Source organism: Euwallacea similis, chromosome 21, assembly GCF_039881205.1.
Source record: "Euwallacea similis isolate ESF13 chromosome 21, ESF131.1, whole genome shotgun sequence".
Taxonomy (NCBI): domain Eukaryota; kingdom Metazoa; phylum Arthropoda; class Insecta; order Coleoptera; family Curculionidae; genus Euwallacea; species Euwallacea similis.
Genome location: NC_089629.1, coordinates 965943 through 988209, shown reverse-complemented (window position 1 = coordinate 988209; position 22267 = coordinate 965943). Strand labels below are relative to the sequence as shown.

The following is a 22267-nucleotide window of genomic DNA, read 5'->3' as shown; positions in this document are numbered from 1 at the left end:
TATATATTACATACTGCCTTTACTGTTAGGGAAGTGTGTGTAAACTACAATTTTCACTTTTAGAATTGGCAAAATTTCTGAAACTTTAGTAAATACTTAGAGTTTCAGTATCTAGGGAATATAAATTTACCTATATTTCAACTGCAACTTCAGTTCTACCTTCCAAAATGATTAAACTTGAAAGTAATTCGAAGAAAATATGTTTACATATGATTTTCTGTAACAATAACTTGCTTAATTTCGCTTTTTAAGGTTATAAAAACTTGATAAATCAACAAGTTTTGCACATGCGGAAATGCGTTTATCTCGGGAAGGCACTGACATGTTATCAAGGGTTTACACATTTTGACCAACTTTTTATAGTTCACCTTAGAGTTCAGTATGGAAGTCGAATTCTTATATTAAAATTTTTAGTGATCCGAAATATGAAATTTGACTTGCCAATGCGACAGTGTAGTTTTTTTAAATTTTTTAAATTTTATAGAATAATTCTTTAATAATTATTATTATAAAGTTTGGCACCCCGGGTTTCATTTATTTATTTAATCTGTTATCAACTTTTAGATGTTGAAAGGAATCTAGTCAATTATATACCATCATAATTATGGAACACAATGTATGTTACGTAAAATATTCGAATTTGCAAAATTATGAATTCAGTGTTTGATCACTTATTAGTAGGGTTACTGAAAATCTACGTACTTTAATACTTACGTGCCCAAGATCTTTCTCTTCTTTCTTAGGTTTCTTTAGTTCCGTGGGTTCTTGAGGCGTCCTGGGTCTGTATTTCTCCCTTTCCGCTGGAGATATCGAATTTCTCTGCAACAAAAAAAAATCAAAATATCTCCTCTTTTTGTATCATAGATATTTAAATTACTTATTAGCTCACCCAGAGAGCTATATTTTATTATAATAATAAACCGAAGTTAAAGTCAATAACAGACCTCCAGAGCGTGTTGTCTAGCGTAATTTGTCATTAATCGCGTACCTACCTAGCGCTTATCTTTAATCTCATACATGTAGCAAATTATACGTTTCGAATACATAAACAAGTCAATTTTCCACAAGTGATATGCGCACCACCTTAATGGCACGATTCGAATACATTTTATTTTGCCATTAGGCTCATTATGCCACTAAAACATGCATTGTGTGCTTTTATCAATATGGTGATGTCAAAATATGCTACCATTGTCTAAAATTACTAACTAAATTGGTATAGAGATAGACGGCAATTTTGTTTGTAACAACGAATTTGTTACAATTATTAATAATGATGATGTTAGTTAGAATGATCGGTTGTACAGACTCGTTTCGCAGAATGCTGGTTTGGACGCTGAGATTATTTAGGATAGTCGGTTGGACGCGACTTGTTGGGTATTAATGCTCGGTTGGGCACGGAAGGGATTTAGGAAGATCGGTTGGAGTAAAGTGAAGCATTGCTTTTTTCAATAATTAAGTTATAAGTACAGTCAAATACTTGGCTTCGTGAACTGTCACAGCACACAAAGGCTTTCAAATTAGCCACTCGGGGTTTCAAACAACTGATACAAAAAATCGACACTGACAAACATTTGGCAATGGCTCATGCCTTCTAGAACAATCTACAGAACTTTCTATACTGTTGAATGTCGTTTCAAGTTGGAGAACAGATTCTGATAAGTTACGGAATTAAACAATATAATTTGTAGGTGTCACAAACGTAGAGGTTCTATGTCCAACATCAGAAAAATGACTGCAATTTTTTGTTTACTAGAACTTATAAAATAGTTAAATGAACTGGTGAGCTACAATCTACATATCGTGAAATTTTAAAGGAGTCATTACTATCTTTGCAACACTGCCATCCAGGGCTGGTTTAATATCAACATAAACTAATTTCCATACGATTCGATATTCAAAACGCACTTGAAACCTAAAACCCAACAAACCATCGATGTCGCTAGCACTGGGTTCGTATCTAACACGGTAGTACTAAAGCCATCTAATGAAATATTCCGCGTAATCCCGTAAATCAACATGTGTTTGATGTTGATTAGTTCCAAATAATACCGGCTAAGTGTGGTTAAACCAACGTTTATTGGAAATTTCGGTCGTCATTTGCACGACGGAGCGTAAATCCAGAATATATAAGCAGTAAAATTGGCAAACACATAAAAGGGATATATTGCTGGATCCCCCACGTCTATCGATATGGGCATTAAACATACACTGTTACCGCAGTTTATGAAACCAGGGGCGTAGCGCTCCCCTTTATGACCCTTCGAGTACTGTTACGATCGAGGAAGTCCCGTGAATTATGGAAACGTAAGGGAATTAAAGAGGTTGCACCTGACGCCACCTCAATCTCCCAGAAACACAAAAGAGGGGGTATTTTTCTTTGTTAAGCAGACGCTGAGGGTAAATAAAACGTCGGGCACTCGACGAGAAATTAGGAAATTATTTCCCCAAAGGCCCAGAAGGAAAACATTTTTACCTGCTCGGCGAAATTGGGGGAATTAATTAATTACGCGGATACCTCGGCAAGATCCCTAAATGTGCTACTAATAATCCCCCCTTTCGAAACCGGGGGCGGCTCGGAAACGAAATAGGTTAAAGGGCACTGTTTCACGCTTCGAGAGGGGCGTTCCATCCCGCTGGGGCGCTCGATCGACGACGATAAACAGTGTTGGAACAAATTCACGTTAATCGAGTACATTTTTTTTGTCGCTCTGATTTGTTAACAGTCGCTTGTTAAAATCGGATTAAATTTAGATTCTTTAATTTCTGCAATTCTTGGACTTCTACTCGGAATAAAGTTGTGCAGATATTCTGAACAAGTTTCGGTTAGTTTATTACCTTTTCTAGATCATAAACCGTTTTCGGCGCACACTAAAGTAAGTGTCAATAAAATAAAAGGTACGCCTCTGCAAAGGAAAAACTCCCTAGTTCCGCGTCCTCCTTTGTGTGTTCCGAACAATTTCCCCAACACGCCGTTTCGACTCGACGACGAACCTTTTATTTTCCCGAGGGAATTTGTCCAAGTCGGGGAAATAAAACCGTACGGAACCGAAACACGTATTTTGTCAGTGAAACGTCTGAATCTTCGTCGGCAAATAAAAAGGGGTCTGGCCGAATATTTTGTCACGTGCGCGAGACTCGTCTCTTTTGATGTGGTCACAGAGATTGAACTTGATTATCTATTGGACTGTTAAAGAAGTGAGATGTTATAAAGCCAGGACTTGGAGAAGGCTTATGTGTGCTTTATATTACTTAAATATGGCCTGTACGTTTGAGTGGGATTGTTCATTTTCTTGGATTTTGTTTTAGGAACAACTCCTCACAGGCAACAAGGGGTTGTTGGTGCGGGGGAATTGCACACTATTCTCAGTTTGAGGCTGATTTCCTTTACTCGTCGAATTTTCCCTTCTCCTTCTTCCTTTGATCTTTTCAATTACCTCCTGGGGCATTGCGAACAGCTTTTTTGTTTCACCACAGAGGTAAAGTCCCCAACAATCCCCTCACTTTTACACACAAACCGCCTTAAACCTATCTGAGGTAGCACTGACGCAACGTAATTTCTACATCTGAGATGATTGGCTATGGAATTTCCATAAAAAGTGAGGTTGTGTAACCCCTGAAAGGTCTCAGTTTGTAGATCTTGTTCAGGTCCTTGATGCAGTTACCATGAATAACATTCCCTTTGTGTTATCGAATTGGGTGAGTCGCAGAAAAAGCGCTTCGACACTTGAAAGCAAGGCACGTTAGATTTTTGTCGACGAAATTACTGACCTCGCCTGCGGCTCAGTCGTAAACCTTCGTCTTGCTCGTAACACGTTGCTTACTATTCTCGTAATGTAATGTACTATTAAACGTTACATGCTTGAACGTAATTTTAAGTGCAAATGGGTAATGGATGTGAATGTTATTAATGCTGCCGATGTGACACGAATAACTCATTTATCCTGCAAATGCATAATTAAATTGCAATAATAAACGTACGAAATATAATATTTAAAACAAATTTTTGTTCCGACATTCTATTTACACATTCCTATCTGTTAAAATTTCACGAACTAATAAAATTTATATTTCAACGTATCCACTTCCTGGAATAAAAACAAATACAAATGGTCGGGCGTTTTTATTGGCAGAGCGGCGGCGTATTATAGATGCAGACGTAATTGAAAAATGTTTAAATTGCGAATGCACATTAATTTAAAACAAATATAAATATAATTGAATTTTTGTTCTGTTCGTTATAGGCTGCCGTATGCAGGGGGCGGGCTACGCGATTTGCCCGGGAGCCGACTCAAAGCATAAAGGACCCTGTATAGCGTCGATAATTTATAGGCATTATCTGGAAAAAGTGAGAGGGCTGAACGGTGGCGTGACGTTAATCCTTTATTGGAATTTAAGCCCTTTCAAAATTCCGGCCGCAAATTCCCCCGCTAAATTAGGATGAATAGCGCCCATTCAGGATATCCTCCGAAAGTAATCAAGTCAGGTTTGACAAATGGCGGTCGTCTTAAATTTAAATTATGAGCTACAAGGAAAACAGCCTCTATTCGCGTTGGGCTTTTTTTGCGCAAACTGATCTGACAAAAAATGTGCGTGAGTAATTAATTAGCGGCGTACGAAAACATGGCAAACAGGCCGTGACAATCTCGAGGTTTTCTAGAAGTCGGCGAGGCGAACTAATTTGAACGCTAAAATTCGCCATGGAAAATTAATTTGGTAGGAAGTTAACATTAGGAAAATACAACGTTTTTTGCTGGACGACGCCTTCAAAGGGGATTTAGAACGTATCCCTCCTCATTTAATTCCGAATCCAATTACGGAACGAAATCGACAGCATCGGATCGAGGGTGGAGACACCGAATAGGCCGAAAGGGTAATTGGGGGGAGATTAAACGATCCGAGCGCCACATAAACACGGTCCCGAACGGCGCAAATCACTTTTCAATTTGAGGTCACTGAATAATTAATATCGACTTCGTCGGTGTCTCTTCCACTCTATTAAAACCCCCTTTAACGTCTGGCTCATCGGGCTAATGGGTTCGCTGGTTTCCTATTAACTTTGGGACGCCGAGAGCGTTTTTACGAATGCACGTTAAATTACCCCGCATCCGAAATATATACAGGAATAACAAGAAAACAACAATTACATCCTCCGCTAACTGAAGAGATCGTTATCGGTCCGCAAAACAGCGGGGCCTTAATTATCTACGATTCTACACGAGCCGACCCAATCCTGTATACGGCGCAGCAACATATTGTCCATTACGTGGCGTATTTACTTTATAAGCAGTCGGGGGACGCTTAAGGGATGATTCACAACAATAACCCTGAATAATGCGTCCGCTTCACCCTCGTGTAGCGATTATCGTCTTGTGGAGAGGCCGTTTCGTATTTATTGCAGCTATAAAAGACGACGTTTCAGGCGGGTTGGAGGGAGGATTTTCGAAATGTCCCTGATAACTTGAGACATTTTATTGCCAATCGATTGAAGTTCAATTTAATGAAAAATTGATACGTGGAAATGAGGTAGGGAAAGGGATCATTTGTTACATTATGATGACGGTAGATGATTATGGGCACTGACAGGTCAGAGCAGTTTACTCTCAAATGCATGTTTTGGTTATATAATGTTCTAAAAAGGGTGGAGAAAGCAGTCTTATTCCTATTACCGCTACATTATAGGTATTATTATTATGATTATAATGACATATTGTTACTATGCGCTCACCTACAGAAAAATGGGAGGTTTCTATGAAAAAAACTGAAAAAGTTTTAGTGAAATATTTTCATATAATTTTTACATACTAAACACGTAAAATTTTTAAAATATGGAATTTTTAATTCATAATGTTAATTAAGTATGAAGACGAATTTTAAGGGGTGAATCTTTGAAGAATTTTAAGGTGAAAAACACCGCATACCGTGACATGCCTGAATATCTGGCCGTAACTTTTTTGTAGTTCACTGTGTGATATTTTTTAACAAAAAATACTGATTCTACATGTATTTTTACCGATAAAAGATACTTTTAGTATTTTTCTCGCAAAAAGCAACCATTCTGAAAAAAACCGACTTGAAGGTTGAATTTTTACTAACAAAACATCAAAATACACTGTATAATTTACCTTTAAAGCCACAATTTACAGGAAAACAATGCATGCAAAGTAGCAAGCCTTGGAAAACAATGCACATGTTTCCATGACAGCAAAATCAGAAAATTTATTGATAGTGGATTTTAAAAACCTGACAGTAGTTGGTTAAAACCTGAATTTTATGCGTATTTTTTTCAATTTTTTAATGTGAGCTTCTGAGTAATAAATTGCGTGTTGTGTTTAAAATAGTCCAATTTACCAACGCAGAAATGGCAGACATTAATTTTGTTACGGAATGGCTCACGGTAATGCTCAAGCTGCAAGACAAATGTATCAAACGCGATTTCCCCCACCGAGTGTTTCTAAACGTCCAGATTTCATTAATATTCACGCAAGATTTTGTACAACTGGCAATTCTAAAAGGACAAAACAGATTCTAGGAAGACCTGTAACAGATTCAAGAAGTTGTTTTCCCGTAAGGCCATCATTAATTTGCACAATAACTAGATTTGGGCTGCAGAGAATTTGCATGCTCATAGAAAATTATTATCAAATCAAATTTCCTGTTAACTTAAATACAACTGACCTTGCTTTCTTCACAAAGACTAAATGCTGAACAATACCGAAAGTTTTTGGAGCACGATCCTCCTGAACATATAAAAGGTGTTGATTTAAGGACCAAACAAAAAATATGGTTCATCCACAATAGTATACCCCGACACTTTAGTAGGGTGTCAATTTCTGGACAACCACTACTGTAACCGTTGGATAGAAAGAATTGACTGCATGACATAACAGACATGCATGATTTTCCAAATTACCCGATATGATCGCTTTAGACTATACATATACCTAATCCAAGTTAACATGATCTTTTCATCTCCAAATTCTTCAAAGATTCATCCTTAGTTTGTTTACAAACTTAGTTAATACACTGTATTGTGGAATCAATACTGCAAAAATCTAATACTATGTAATTATTATATTTCAACTGAGACCAATCAAGCCTTCCCATTATGCAAACCCACAAGTTAAGATATTTTCCTCGCATACAGCTTAAGTTAAACAGCAAAATCTCCTTAACTTATCGCTGTTTATGTAGGCCATAGTGCTACACGACACCTTCGCTAATTAATGATCAGACTAAGGAGATTTAACCGAAGTGCGAGTATAAAGAGAACAGGTGTAAATTTATGCAACAAGTAGCGATGTCCGAAGGGCCGCAGGCCACCGGCGGCTTGCTGGCCAGTTAATTACCTCAAACAATCTAGTTTAGCTTGCTTGCAACACTCGATATCAAGGGGCCCCGGGTTTGGTGAGCCAAATTGGGCCACTTACTTTGATGGCCCCATTGTCAACGACCACGCAGGACGAGCCACATAATTTCGTCTTTTAGAATATTATTATTCGCCTGATCGGTGCTCTTGCAATAAATTCCGACACTTCCTCACTTATTGGGTAGTTAAAAAACAATCTTAACAGATTACAGGCCAATTTTTATTTTACCTCAAGTAACCTAAGCTTAATTGTGAATAAATTTTAATTGTGAAGTACACGATAGCGAAGTACAAGAAATATTTGCCATTTCTTCCCGGAACAGGCTCATGCGTCAGGTGTTAGGTGTGGCTGTGGGTTAGGTGTGTTGTAACTTCCCATACTATTCAGGATATTTATCAATTTATTTGTCACTATTACCCCTAATAGGGAATACTGTTATTGTGACTATTGTGCCAGTTCAGTGTAATTTGTAATTTACTTTTATGTGTATTTTCTGATATTATCAACTACCCTTTATATTTTTGACTTGTTCATCAGTTCGTTAATGGCCAAGTGCATTTATGGGGAAGATGCAAAGGCTTACTATTGTTTAAAGGAAGTGACATATAAACCAAAGGGCTGCTCAAACTGCCTCCGAGGAAAATTAACCTCAACTTCCCACTTAATTTGATATAATAGCTGTGGCGAGGAAACACCAAATCTAACACTCTCAAGCCGCTGTAAGGCACAGACTGTAATCTCCTCGAACGTTGGGGCTTAATCTTAGAGACGAGTTTCCAAGCCGCGGTTTACGTGTCCCTTTTAGTTCTACTCGATAGCGCTAGAGCCTCAGTTATTTGCTCTAATGTGTTACGCATTGGTTTGTTTAGGCCGTGCAACAATTTAAAACTTAAATGAATCCATACAGGCTAGAAAATAGACAGTTTTCAGTAGTGACAAAAGTCAATCCGGTAAAGGCTAATTGACAAGTTTGACACATTATAGAATGCCGATTAACGTTTATCGTTTCGGTGAATTTTCGTTAGCTACAAACGACAATTAAAAGTTATTGCGGAAACAGCGAGTGCGAAAATCTAATCTATTTTTGATTTTGAAAGGCATTTTGCGTTATGAAAAAACTGTTTATAACAAAAAATTTATACCCAAAGTTAATCGCTGGTTTTGTATTCATAATGTTGAGTTCAATAATTAATGAGCATATTAGCAATTGTGCCTAAACCATTATCATTTAGATTATTTTTGATATAGAAGTATACACATACACAAGCATATTAGAATAATACGACTTTTTCTAATTTTGACAAGTCAAGAGAAAGTTTTCCTAATGTAAACCGGTAACTAAACAGGTTTCATTTCGTAACTTGTTACAGAATGAAAGCAGATACCTCCTTGCCAGACACAGTTAACAAATGGAACCACTAACGACAATGGTTGCTGTAGTTCTACAAGTATGTGGCGCAACTCTGTAAGTATGAAATACGTACATCACATATGAAACTCATTAGGAAATGCTATTTTCTATAATTCACGAACGTAACACACAAACCAATGCATTTTCTGGCCGGTTACATAAATAACTATTGTACCTTGTAAACCAATAGGTCTAAGCCCTGTTTGGTTTTAATTATTCTTTAGGAAGCTATGCTGAGTTTTACTACGCTCTGTATATTAACTACAATATACAGAGCGATGCAATAAAATTGTCCATATAATATTGTATAATTCAATAGTAGTTCCTTTTCAAGTTTAGGTAAAAACGAGTTTAACCATTTCAGGAACCATTTATGGTAAACAACCTTAGAGTAAATCCGGACAGGAAATCGAACGGGTAGATCGTAACAAGAAATAGAGGGCAGTAATGTGACATTTCCGACATTTTAAAAAGTCAATAATGTCATCGTTACATATGTGGTTGAAAAAAAATAAAATCAGTCCCCAGTTGCTTTCAAAATATAAACTTTAATAAAATAGCTTAATACAGTGTAACAGATTTGACATGAAACGACTCCAAAATGCAAAACTCCTATGGTTCACTTGTGAACTACGGTTTGGAATAATAAACTGAGCTCGGCATGTAGAAAACACGGTTTCGTTTAGCCTTCTCGCCTTCGGGGGCATTTTAAAATATTAATACGCCACCCCGGGAAGGTGTCAGCGTTCAACATTCAGGTGTCACCTGCGAGCCGGAGCCCCAAGTCGTAAATACCGTTGGATATATGGCGCGCCTTCCATTCCAATACCCGGTCTCGCCGGTCGGGTATAAATTATATGTTCGAGCAGAATAACCAATATTCAGCTTAGCATACGTAACGTGACGAACGACATCGGTTTTTCGGGTTATACTACTTCCATTTGCAAGTTTAATTATATGGCGTAACGGCGGGAGAAATCCCGGCAAATAAATATCTCCACGTCGTCCATCAGGATAAAAGTGGGGCCTTTTTATCATCGGGGATTGTGTAATATTTTTCCATTCCCTCCTGTCCGTATCTAATCCATTTAACCCCGGCTCCCGGCAGCCCCGTGTTGCCTGTCGGGCCCGTTTAACGCCGCCCTTCGTTCTCATCTGGTTCCCCCCCTTCCGGGCTCTCACACAACACGTAAAAACCTCGAGAATGTTCCTTAAAACTGAATCCCTGCAATTTTACCCCGATGTGAAACTGGGGCCCGTTCTCATTTAGGAATTTAAGTAAAAGCTTTGCAGCTTCTGCGGACATTGTACATTCTATGTATGTACATAATACTGCTGGATTTCTATTTCTCATGTGTGTTAATGAAAGGCTTTTAAATAAAGGAATTTGATGATTTTTTTCTCCCAATATTAAAAATAAATCATATTGCAGCGTCGCACCCACATAAATACATATCGAAAAAATCATCGCGTCTCGACAGTATAGGGAAATTATAAATTCGGGTTATTTTAGCTTAACCCTAATTATGCGGAATTAATTTTGATTTTAATATGACTCAAGATTTCAAATTTCCCTGAGTAATTTTGGGCTGAATTTCAAAAATTGTTCAATGCCTTGGACATGAATCGGATAATTTAAAACGAACTTTAGATTAATGAGCTTTACATTCCCCAATTTCTTGTACACGATATTCAACAACTTTTGAAATACTGGAAATTTCCTAAATTTCACTGCAAAAAGTGTACTGTTAGTAATCTAAATATGCAATATTGAACGCAAAAAGAGATATGAAATTGGCTAATCTATAAGCGATCTTGGAATTTGCAAGGCAGCTTCAAATAATATGTGGATACGACACTGAAGCTTCTTTTTTGATCATCGAACGTCTACTCTAGTCTAGCCATGTCTGCCAATCTGCGAATCTGCCCAATAGCAACAATCAAATTTGAAAACAGTTCGAGTATCGGCAAAAGGAGCAGACAGTTTGTAATCAATAGCCGCAATTGCACCATTTTGAGTAAACAAACGTCTCTGCATCGGAAATATCCGAGAATTAATACGGTACAAACGGCGGTCGAACTCCTAAACGCATGATGGAGTTGAGAGACGCGGACAGATGTTCGGCCACTGGCTCTAATTTAGGGGCCCATAAATTGGGGCCCTCGGCCCTGATCGCCTACAAAAGCCGTAATCAATTTCGGTCGGCGGCGTCCGGAATAATCGGCGTACATTTGTTTATTATTTGATTGGGGGTAGCAATTAGCTAACCGCTACGATCCCAGTGAGGATCCCAATAAAGGTCGCTCTATAAGGGTTGGCCTTATAGTTTACCTACGCGAATTTTGGTATTGTTCTTGATTGGTGCGTAGACCGTAAATGTTGTTACTCACTACAAATTCCATGATCATTAGTAAGATTCAGCTTCCTTGGATCTTCTGTAACGGGGCTCCACTTCATATTTTAAGTAATATGCATACGCTTTTAGCTGCTATAAAATTTTACGGCCTTTCTCGTGATAAAGTCGTAATCCCCGTTATTGCTCGGTCCCTATTTTATTATGTTACTAAAATTGATGTCCCTTTTATATTTAATTTTATGAGTCAGCTTGAAGGACTCGTCATAAATAAAGTGTAAAAATATGCTCAGTTGAACGGGAGTGGTTCCACTATATTGCATCAGTGTTTAAGGAAAATATTTTGTGCTTTCGTCATTGTGTCAAGTGGCCGTATGCAAGTGAAAGTTCTAATACTTATAAATAGGGAATACAATTTCCGGGATTCTGGATGCAAGGAAGCATCGTTGTAGGAAACGAGGTTTAAGATTTTCCATCACAGGCTCGTGTAACCGGGTTAAATATTTAATTGCCCCAACGATGAGTTTCTCGATGTTAATGGGGAAATAAATTTTGATTGGTCATTAGGCTTGATGAGACGAAGGCAAAATTATATACGACAAATCCCCTAAAGAAAGTTAAATAGGTCCCAATTTGCAATCTCACCATGTTCATAGACACAACTAATTTAACACTAATATTTTCCCAATAAACCAAACAATGAATTTGGCTTGATTAAAACGCATTTATGGAAGCAGTCTCGATAATTAGATTAAACCCGGCAGTATTAATATTATTTAGCCTCAAAACTAAATGTGTGTTTTATATAAATGTGTGTTATTCGACCTACAAAGTAAATTAATGTTATAAATATTTAGTGATATGAATAAATATACAATATTTCGTAATAGTCATAATATATTTTTTCCACAAACGCATAAAAAAATACTACTTTTAACGCATGTTAAAAGTCAATTGTAACAGTTTTCTACGGCATTAGTTAATAGTGCGTTTAAGGCATTCACATAAGTTTATTAAAGTGCCAAGGGTTCGGAACCGGAAGCAATCCGGAAGGGAACAAGCCTCGCATCTCTTATAGTTTACGAAATTCCGACACTGATCATCCTGCTCTTGGGATTCACGGTATTTGACCAGCATATTTCCGTAATCATTTTAATCTCAATAAAAATTTGAATTGGATATGGGAAAATATGTGGGAAAGATCAGTAATAACATTGTTACCGCAATCATATGCCGAAGTTTCCCTTTGTTAAAAATCAATGAATTGTGTGTATTTTTTAATGCACACCTGGAAACTGTATTTCATAATTTTGAAACCTCTTTTATTCCTAAGGCACGGGTGATAGATAATTACAAAACTGAATTTAACCGACCTGATAACTAGAGCTGTTTCGAAGGTAGTGCACACACTTTAAAAAACAACCTGTATACCTTAAAAGGCGAAATACAAGAGCTTAGACACGAATGTAATAAAATTTTGTGTTGAATAAATTTACTCTAAAAACAAATTTTCCTGTTTGAATAATATTTTCATATGTAATATAACAAGTACATCGAAAAATCGATTCATTGTAGAGCAATATGCATGAATGCAATTTGAGATGAAAAAAGCACGAGTGTAGCTAATGCACGAATGCTTTTTCTAGTCCATTAGTCTAAAATTATCTAGAATTTTCGATCCACAAGTTATAATCCGAGGAGGATTTTATGAACCAAATGCGTAGCATTTGTGACACATTCGTAGAATTTTTGACTCGTAAACATAGATATTTTACCACGCTAATTGTAATAGTAATAATTGTTACTTAATAATGAAATACCCAGGTGTTTTTAATGTAGAACAAGTACTGAATGAAATGCTCATTAATAATTTGCTATATGTAGTTCTATTTAATCAATCCACAAAATCGATTAAAAGATATTTCACAGAAATAACAGGAATATCGAATTAATTAGGGTGAACAAATAGATCCATTAACTAATTTTGAATATCTATTCCTAATGATCTTTCCGGATAATACTTGCATTGAGCCCATCTTATTTTTTTAAACTTTTCCCTATGAAGTTCTTTTGTGTACGTTCTCCTCATAGTATTATTATTGTTGTTATGTAAAGTAACGAAATCTTTTCTAAAATAACATTTTACATTGGAAATATGGTTAATATTTTGCCAAAGAAGAACACGTGATTTTACTAATTACTATTAAATTCACGTGTAATGACTAATCAATAATTATGCGGTTTTCATTTTACTTATTCTTTTTTGGTATTCGTAATGGTATTAATATTAATATTAAGACAAGTCATTTATTAAAAGTATGTCGCCTGCATAATGAATAGGGTTAATAACAAACAGTTCGAGGGTATGTCAAATATAATTCATTCAGTGTCTTGGAACGTACATAGTGTTTGTTTTTAAAAACAGTGAATCCAAAAAACAACAATAATTAAACTGCTAGACAAATCAAATGAGATAAACATATCACTTCTCGACAAAAATCATGCTTCAAAAAAATTCAGTTATTTCTTATCACACTTATTAAGGTATTATACTACAATAGCTGAATAGATAAATCACTTTGAAGAACATTTTTTGAACTTTTTCGAAAAAACATTCGGACCCATCGAATTTTCTTTCGCTGAGCCTAGCATTTTTTAAAACTAATTTCCAAGTATACAGGATGAACCAAGAACAAATTATTATCACTCACTTTTTTAAATGGATACACTAATTTAGTATTTGAGTGAGTAAGATATGTGATTAAAGCATATATGTCTGTAATCTGAAAACAGGTCTTATGCCCATGACCTTGCACCTCCCTCCCCCTTACACCATTCTTATCATTCGATTCCTTCCCCCCTTCGACATTTTATGACACCAGATGTCATAAAGCGTCCCTCGCAGCATCGCGACACGTAAAATCTCCATTATCGAGTGTACGGGGACATCATTAGCCGCCCCCCAATTACCCGACGAGCTTCAGATTTTCAATTAGGGGATAACGGAGTTTGACGCTTAAACGGCGGCAAATGGGGATCAAAGAAGTATGGCGTCTGGCGGAGCCGGGAACTGAATATAATTAGGGCCCGAGTTCTTGGGGAAGTCATTAATTAACCCGGCTCGGTCGGTTATCCTCGTGTTAACGGGACCAAACGTTTAATTATTCCCGATTGCTCCCGCTGGCGGTATTCATGGGAATGTTAAGTATGTGCTACGGTGTCGGTTTCACGTCGTTTGGCTTAAGAGGTTTTAAGCGGCCTGTCATAGCTCTGAAAATTCCTATACGAGCCGGTGAAGAGGGCAAGAATGTGTACCTTATGAGGGGGAATAAGTTAATACTGAGTCAACAAATCTATTGGGAAATCACCGGATCGTTGGCTCAAAGAAAGCGAATAAATTAATTTCCCCAGCAGAACGAGGGGGTGGCCAATCGGTAATGTGTCTCATTACACTGCTAACCGTGTTCCAAAGTTTATTCCGGGTCCCGCGTTCGCGCCATGAATTACCAAATTAACCCGGGGAAACAAAGAAAGGGGAAACGCGATTTAAATTCGCGACAATACTAAGTTGCCCAAATTAAATTTGCGCCTGGGGTGCGAGGGCGGGGGTGGCGCCACCCCGGTCGGCTCTCCATAACTTAGACGAAATTAAATTAAGAAAACCGGCGCGCCCCGAATTGCGGACGAAATAATTTTTTGCCGGTAACGAGGTCTTTTGTCTCGCGCCAGGCTCGAGAAGCCAGATGGGTTTGTAAGGGTTGTTCGAGAAGTTGGAGTGTAATTGCGCCCTTAGGGTGTCGTTGCGTCGAGACGTTCGCACCCTTCTCGTGTAATTGTCTAATTTATGAAGCCGGCTTTCAGCCCTAATTTCGTTCCGAGTGGCTGAGTTGCGAGCGCGGTCGCCTCTTTATTTTACTTTCAAGGGTTCTCTCGCCGCTATAATTAAGTTTGTTTACCATTTTCTATTTGAGCGGAACATGTCTTAAACACATTAGGACTGTTAATTTCATTTCTCAGTTTTTTATAATACAAACTCAATTCATTCAATTCGTGTAAATGGGTAATGATTTGGCAGAAAATTAAGTTTGCAGGAAAACTCCTTATGTGGGAAACTATCAACTACAAATATTCAGTACTATACTACACTTTTTTGAGACACCCTGTACATTTTCTTATAATTTAAAAACATGAGCAGCACTTCTTTCTACAAGTCTCGTAGTTTAATTTTGTTCTAGAACTAAAATGCTAAAAAAGATATCATCCGATTACGCACTGTTGGCACAGCCTGTAGAACTAAATTTCAAACTTGGTAAAGTGTAGGTGTCTTTCCCACATTAAATTAAATTGCCTTTAAAATGAAGGGTCGCAACCCCTGGGTTGTTTGGGAAGTTCCCCAGAGATGGCAACGCAAGCAAGATGGCGGTAGTTATAGGGGTGAGCATCAAATTATCGAAAACGGCCGAAATTAGATCTTTTTTTCACGTGTTTAGATAGAACAGCCGTGAAAAGCTACCAAATCATCATCACAACATACCCGCATTAATCTAAAACGTACGTAAATTACTTGTTTAAATCAGATTTAAGTAGTTTCTAAATTAAGATAAATTAGTTTAAATCGATAGTCTAGGTTTGATAAATGACCGAAAAGACAACTCAAATAACTAAGTAAAAGAAAGAGATACCATGGCTAGTAATTACTTTTCTACTTTAGTACCACCAAGCGATACAGTACGATCACCATCCTGGAGTTCAAATTTTCCTAGTGTGTACAATGTATCAGTTATAAGATTTGGATCAATGTATCACTTTTTGATTGTTAGCCACCTAACTCTCCCGATATGATTCCAATGGATATGACCTTTTTAGTACATTTTATTAACGACCAATTTTATGAGTCTAGGCAAATGTTCAACTTTGAAGTTAAGTCTTTTCTAAGTATTCTATCTACCTAACGTACTAAATTTAAAAGCGTAATTTAAATTAGTGTAACGTAAACTCAAGTGATACTACCCCGCCTCTGCAAAAACCGCCGCCCGACTAAGAAGAGAATCAAATTACGTCGCTGTATCCAAAAGGCGAAACCGCAGCTGCCCCGAAACCTCAGCTGCGGTCGCCATGTAAAATTCCGAACGGACAAGGAAGATTTAATACGAAGCCCCCGATCTCCGACCGGATATATCCGACGATAGCAGTTTCGTAAATAAATGGCCTCACGTACCGAATTTAAAAGTCAAAACACGTCCCTGTTCTCTAGCAAAATACGAAGGTATAACGACCGGCATTTGTCTTCGCCGTCTGAAACATATACATAGGGGTTTATTCATTAGACTCCGGCCCTGATAAACCAAGTGGCACATCGAATTACGGCACCTCATCGAGAGGGCGAAACCGCGGCTGTTTCGGGGCCCTCGGGCTGCGGTCCCCGTGCAAACTTGTGCACGACGTTGCGGTGGGGCCCCGGTTTCAGCTGAAACAAAACTACAGACTGCAGGCGCGCAACTAATGCAGCTACACAGGGGTGGCACACCTCACGCCCTATCAACGAACATGTACGTATAGTAATCGATGAGGCTCAGGTCGGGAAGACGAACAGGCATTAGTAGTCATAAAGCGGGTTAATATTAAATTTAAACCTTGCGAAGCGGAACGTCGAAAAAGGAAAAATAATAATCCCGTTTCGGAATATCAAGAAAACTGGGAAACGAGCCAGGAGTAAAAATAATTACGGCTCTCAATTTATTTGTGAACTGAAGTTCAGAACTAATTCCGCCCCAGTCCCGGCTAAACGATGAGTAATAAGCGCCGCCGTTCTTTGTTTTTTCTTTTAAGCGGAATTTACTCGAGGGGTGGTAAACAGGGACGGAGTTTAATCTAGGCGTTGAGAAATCGAAATAACATTTCGCAACATACAAATTCATAACTCTTTTAAATTTTTATTATTTACAGGAAACGAATTTTCTATCTAAGAGTCTATAAGAATACCGTGCATGCACATCTCTTTGTAAGCACACGATGGGGTTTATTAATTTTTTTAGTTCATTGCATAAAAGTATTTTTAGTTAATTTGCATAAAGTACCGATTCTTAATCTTGAACAAAGTATAGTGCTGTACTCGCATACAAGGAGTCTAATCCTCTCAGGAGAATTTCACCACTGGTGTTGTTCATGACGTAAATTTTTCCACCAGAGACGATGACCATCATTATATGTTCATACATATTCATGGCACTCACTCTTATGGTATTCTATCTATTTAAGCTTGGGTAAATTAGATTACAGTGAGTGTTGGTGGCGCTCATTTACGAAACCTTTACAATGTTGCCACATGTAATTTCTAGGATATTGGGGAAAATAATTTATATACTTTATAAACTATTTTCTCAAATGTCTCAGGAACCATTCAACGTGCAGCAACCTTGTAAGGGTTTCCTAAATGGGCTCCACAAACGCCAACTTTTGTCTAATTTAACCAACCTCGTAACTCCAGCCGCTTGGGAAATAGCAATGGTGAACGCAGTTACTATTGCTATTTCCACTGCTACTACTGTTATTTCAGGCTTACTGAAAGGAAAACCAAAAATTAGTGATAAATTGTCCCTTTGGGAAGTTTTTTTGAATGGGATGGTCTCAATTTGTGATTTTTAGCCAAACATTCATAATTTTTGATTTAGAGATATTTCTAAAAGGGTAGCAGAAAATTCCTTTCGGTCGTAAATGATAATACGCTTATCTTTCCTAATTCCGTTTCTGCGAGTTTAACGGTAAAGTTCGTCGTCATAATCTCGCCGTCGCCGCATATTTTCACCCAGAACAGAGATATAAATTTTAACGTCCCTCGTAATTTAATCCCCGATCCCGAAGGTTCATAAGTTTTTTACGGGAAAACTAATTACGAACTATAAAACTCGAGTCGGAAAAATAATTGCCAAGTTTAACAGTTAGCTTTTTAATTTATGGAGACGTTTGCTCTCGCGGAAAATTCCCTTTAAAACCTTTATTTGGTTTTCATGTTTTTTGAATGCATTATTGTTTCTGATTGCAATTTATGTATGCTGACATTAGTACGTAAAGATACGTTACACCTATGGAGTGTCTAGATTATTAAAATGGGTACTTACATGTCTCTCTTCCGTAGAATTCATCCCTGTAACAAAAACAAAAAAAAACAATTAATTAATTAATTAAAACTTGACATTTCTGAAAGTTTCCAGCAACAGCGGCTTAACTTTTAATAAGCGACATTATTCGTTTCAATCGACCGCGAAATTCGCGCTCAACGGCAGCAAAAGTAGCAGGAAGAAAAAGGAACAAAAAGAGGCCGAAAACCGAATTTAGGCTAATTCGAAACTGGCAAAGTGGTACAATAATTCTCCTCCGCGTTAAATTTAGTTATTCCGCTCCATGATTTATGAATTAGACTGTTGGGACGCGGTGGAAAGAGCGACTCCCGAGTGAAAAACTTTTAAATTGTGTCTTAAATTTATGTTCTATAAATTTTGAACCGCAGTTGCTTACATATTTATTGTTGGAGAAAACTTGAAGGAATTGAAGATATCAGGAAAGAGTTTAGAAAAGTGTATACCGTTAACTGTATCTGTTCATAACCGTCAAACTTTATTGGAACTGCCGGAAATTGAAAATACATTATACCAATCCTGGCAGCACAAAAATAAAATAAAAATTACCAGTGTCATAAAGGCGTTCTCACCATCTTGTTCAGCTAATTGAAAGCCATCCTCCAGAGCGATAACAATAGAAATTTTAATTTGGTAATTACTTTACGCGGTTCGTAAAGAACCGTTTGAATTTATGTTTTCCCGAGTGTAAGTTTATAGCGCATTAGGTATAACATAAAATTTATGGTGGTTTGTAATGCCACAAACTCGACGGAATTACTTCTTATTTATATGCCAAAGGATATTATTGCTTCACGGAAAAGCGAGCCACTGTACGGTTAAAAAATTTATGATTAGATAAAATAGTAATCACTGAACACGCTTAAATTAATATGTTATTGTCTACAACCCTATAAGAAGATAGCAGTTTTACATCTGTCTGAAAAGACATGATGAAGCCTATTAACCCCTACAATCTAATAAATGCTATCGAGCATGAATAATATCCCAATATACTGTAAATATGTCTTCTCCCTCCTGAACAAGCCTAAGAAAACTTCCACATGCACAACGGCTGTCAGAGTATTTAATGGGCCTTAGAAGATCCCACTCATGGTTCAGGCTGTTAGTTTATTGTAACGGATTGTACAGTATGTCAGACCTTTAGATCCTACTTAATTTGGAAGATTTGAATTCGTAATTTTCACTTACAGGGGCACACAATCCGACTGGGCAGAGAAAAGCACAACCCGTGACACGTTTTCTAATGAAGTTGAAACGTTGTGAAGGGGATGTAAATTATTATTAATTTTTAAAAATTCAGAATTTATGTTATTTAATGGATCTTTTGAGAACTAGCGCAGGAGAATGAAAACGGCATATTAAACAGTTGAAGATTTAAGGAAGATTTATATTATCGGTCAAGTCACGGTCTGGCGATGGTCAGGTCAAATATGATGACATTCATTTTGTACTGTTTATTCACATTATCACGCACAAGTAAGTCACAGTCAAACAATATAAAACGAATGTTACAACAACAAAATAATTCGTTTCTGCTAAAAAAAAAATCGTTCACCTAAGCCGAAATCTGAACCCTCACAGCTAACTGCACAGCCACCGAGCAAATCCTAAATTAATTATAACTCGCCAGTCGTGAAGGTGTTATAAACCCAGTTCCCAATTAGTCCGCCGCACAGGAGACGACTTCCCAGCTATAGCTGTCAATAGAGAAAATCGAGTTTGCTTCAGGACCGGACTGATATGCAAATTATCCTTGAGTAAAGAGATTTTTTGCGCCACACCCTTGCGGAAATGGGAAATAAAGGGGTCATCAGACCAGTAAATTATAAGGCAACATTAAATGAAACCAGAAACATGAAAGACCCAAATATATGAATATAAAACAAATGTAGAGGCCTAAAATTGCAATTTGTTATTGCAGTAATTTCCAGTTCATGGAAGAGAATGGCTCAACGTTTTGTTGAAGTATTCTTCCAACATAACACAATAATCTGCATGATGTGCGAATAACACCAAATTTTGCACGAGCTCAACGCCAGTTTTATCAATAGAAAACCCTCTCAGTGTAAAATATATAGATTACTTGTTGCATGACATTATTTATTTACCTTTTTAATAAAACCTTATGTATATTATTGGTTATCTGGATTCTTCAAAATCGTTCGAACAGGAACATAGCTATATTAACAAAAACTGAAGAAATAAGAATTAAAAATGTGCTTCAGATGCACAGATTGACTCATACACTTCATCAAATGCTGCCGGAAGCCGGCCCTGTCGTAAGTCGATCGGTTCATCCAGTTCTCGTCTCCCGATTATTCCTTAAGGAGTGCATCGGGGTGAAACAAGGAGCGCCTCGCTCTTTCCACAATGATTCTCCAGGTTGGCATGACAACATTCGAAAGCTTGCTTTTCAATACCGCCGCTGCTGACGGCCCGCACTCCCCCCCCCCTCCACCACGAGGGGGACTTGGGGAATTGACGTCTCATGACGCTCTCTCTTTTTGAAAGGACGCGAGTTTGTGCGCTCGTTCAACCGTTAATGAAAAGGAAAACTTGATCTAAGTGAATTACTTACGAAAAATGACGGTCGTGTAAGTTACGACGTGATGAGCGGCATTTCCGCTTGGAGGATTGGTGCTAATGAAGCCTTACCCAAGTAAAAATTTCAGTTTTAGGACACAGGAGATCTTTAGAAATATAAACTATATAAAACAAATATCTGTCTAATATACTTAAAGATTATACTTGAACGGTTTGATAATTAATATCATATCAATTCTTTTACTAGGATTAAACATATGTCAATGAAATGGAAATGTCCACAATGTTAACCGTCAAGAAATCCCATTAGAGGAAATAATAAAACAGACCTCAAAAAATCCAATAACCCTCTTCCCACTCGGTCAAACGATTACACATCGGACCCTTCCTTTCGAGTGCTCTGCACACCCCATCGATCTTCCCTTTACAAATATGATTTACCAAGCGAACTAAATCGCGTTTACCGCCCCGCTGACCACCGAAAATTATCCCTCGATATAATAAGACTCACCACTATTCGACTTGACGTCGTCGGACCTATGGAGATCAGGCTTGGCCGCCAACATGGTAAGGGGATGTTGGGCAGGTAGAGATCCAGGTAACCCCAGAATACTGGCGGCGGAACTTGGCGGAGCCCCCGCTAGACTCGGATGGGGCATCATGGGTATCGGAGGAGCGGCATGAGCTGGTAACTGGGCATGCATTTGCTGTAGCAGTCTTGGTAAGTCCGGCCTCTGTTGCTGAAACGAAAAATGTACCTATAGTGAAATTTGAAAAATCGTTCCCCTCATCACTGTGTGACCTTAATATAAACCGCTGGACAAAGCGAACGGACAAACATATTTTCAAAAGATATCTACAGGGAGCTGTTTTTAAAAGAAAATAGATCTAAAAACATGCGATTTTCAATGGCCGCTATAAGGGTCAATTGAGGAGTCATCCAGTGTCAGTTTGAAGAATTCATTAATCTGATCAAGTAAAGTTAGCCATAAGTTGTTACTTGACATGCATATCCAGGTTTTATATATAGGATATCCTAGATCCGCCACTGGGTCGCATTACTCGCTGAAAATACGTTTCTTCTGGGCGAGCACACCGAAAAATAACGAAGATAAATATTAGGAAATAGCTGGAAATAAAATCCCGCTGAACTTGGGAAGTTGAGCGCATCATTTAGCGTCGGGACCCCCGGACAAAGTGTGCCAAAGAAATCTGTCAGATCGGTCTCGGTTAGGTGGAGCTAAGCGCCGCTGTTTGTGCCAAGAGCTGAGTTATTGCGTTTCGGGGAAAAAAATTATGATAGAGGGGGATCTGGTAGTTTTTACGGCTAAATAATAGCTTTCCGGGAGATTAGCAATTGCTTGTTTTGAACCCAATAAATTTAAGTGGACTCGACAAACCTCCAAACATTTAACTCGTTGTTTTTCTGCCATTCTTTGCAAAAGTAAC

At 37.8% G+C, this 22267-nt stretch overlaps 1 protein-coding gene across 3 annotated transcripts in view; it reads right to left on the bottom strand.

Moving 5' to 3' along the window:
• LOC136415820 (transducin-like enhancer protein 4) overlaps positions 1–22267 on the bottom strand; it is an 81666-nt gene that overhangs the window by 8524 nt on the left and 50875 nt on the right. Inside the window, exons 6-8 of one of the 3 annotated variants that reach the window (XM_066400656.1) lie at positions 21330–21552; positions 18254–18279; positions 703–819 (exon numbers count right to left, since the gene is read on the bottom strand). In XM_066400656.1, the coding sequence (XP_066256753.1) occupies positions 703–819; positions 18254–18279; positions 21330–21552 (366 nt within the window). Of the gene's footprint in view, positions 1–702; positions 820–18253; positions 18280–21329; positions 21559–22267 lie in introns of all 3 variants that reach the window. The other 2 variants (XM_066400655.1, XM_066400657.1) reach the window with 2 other exon arrangements.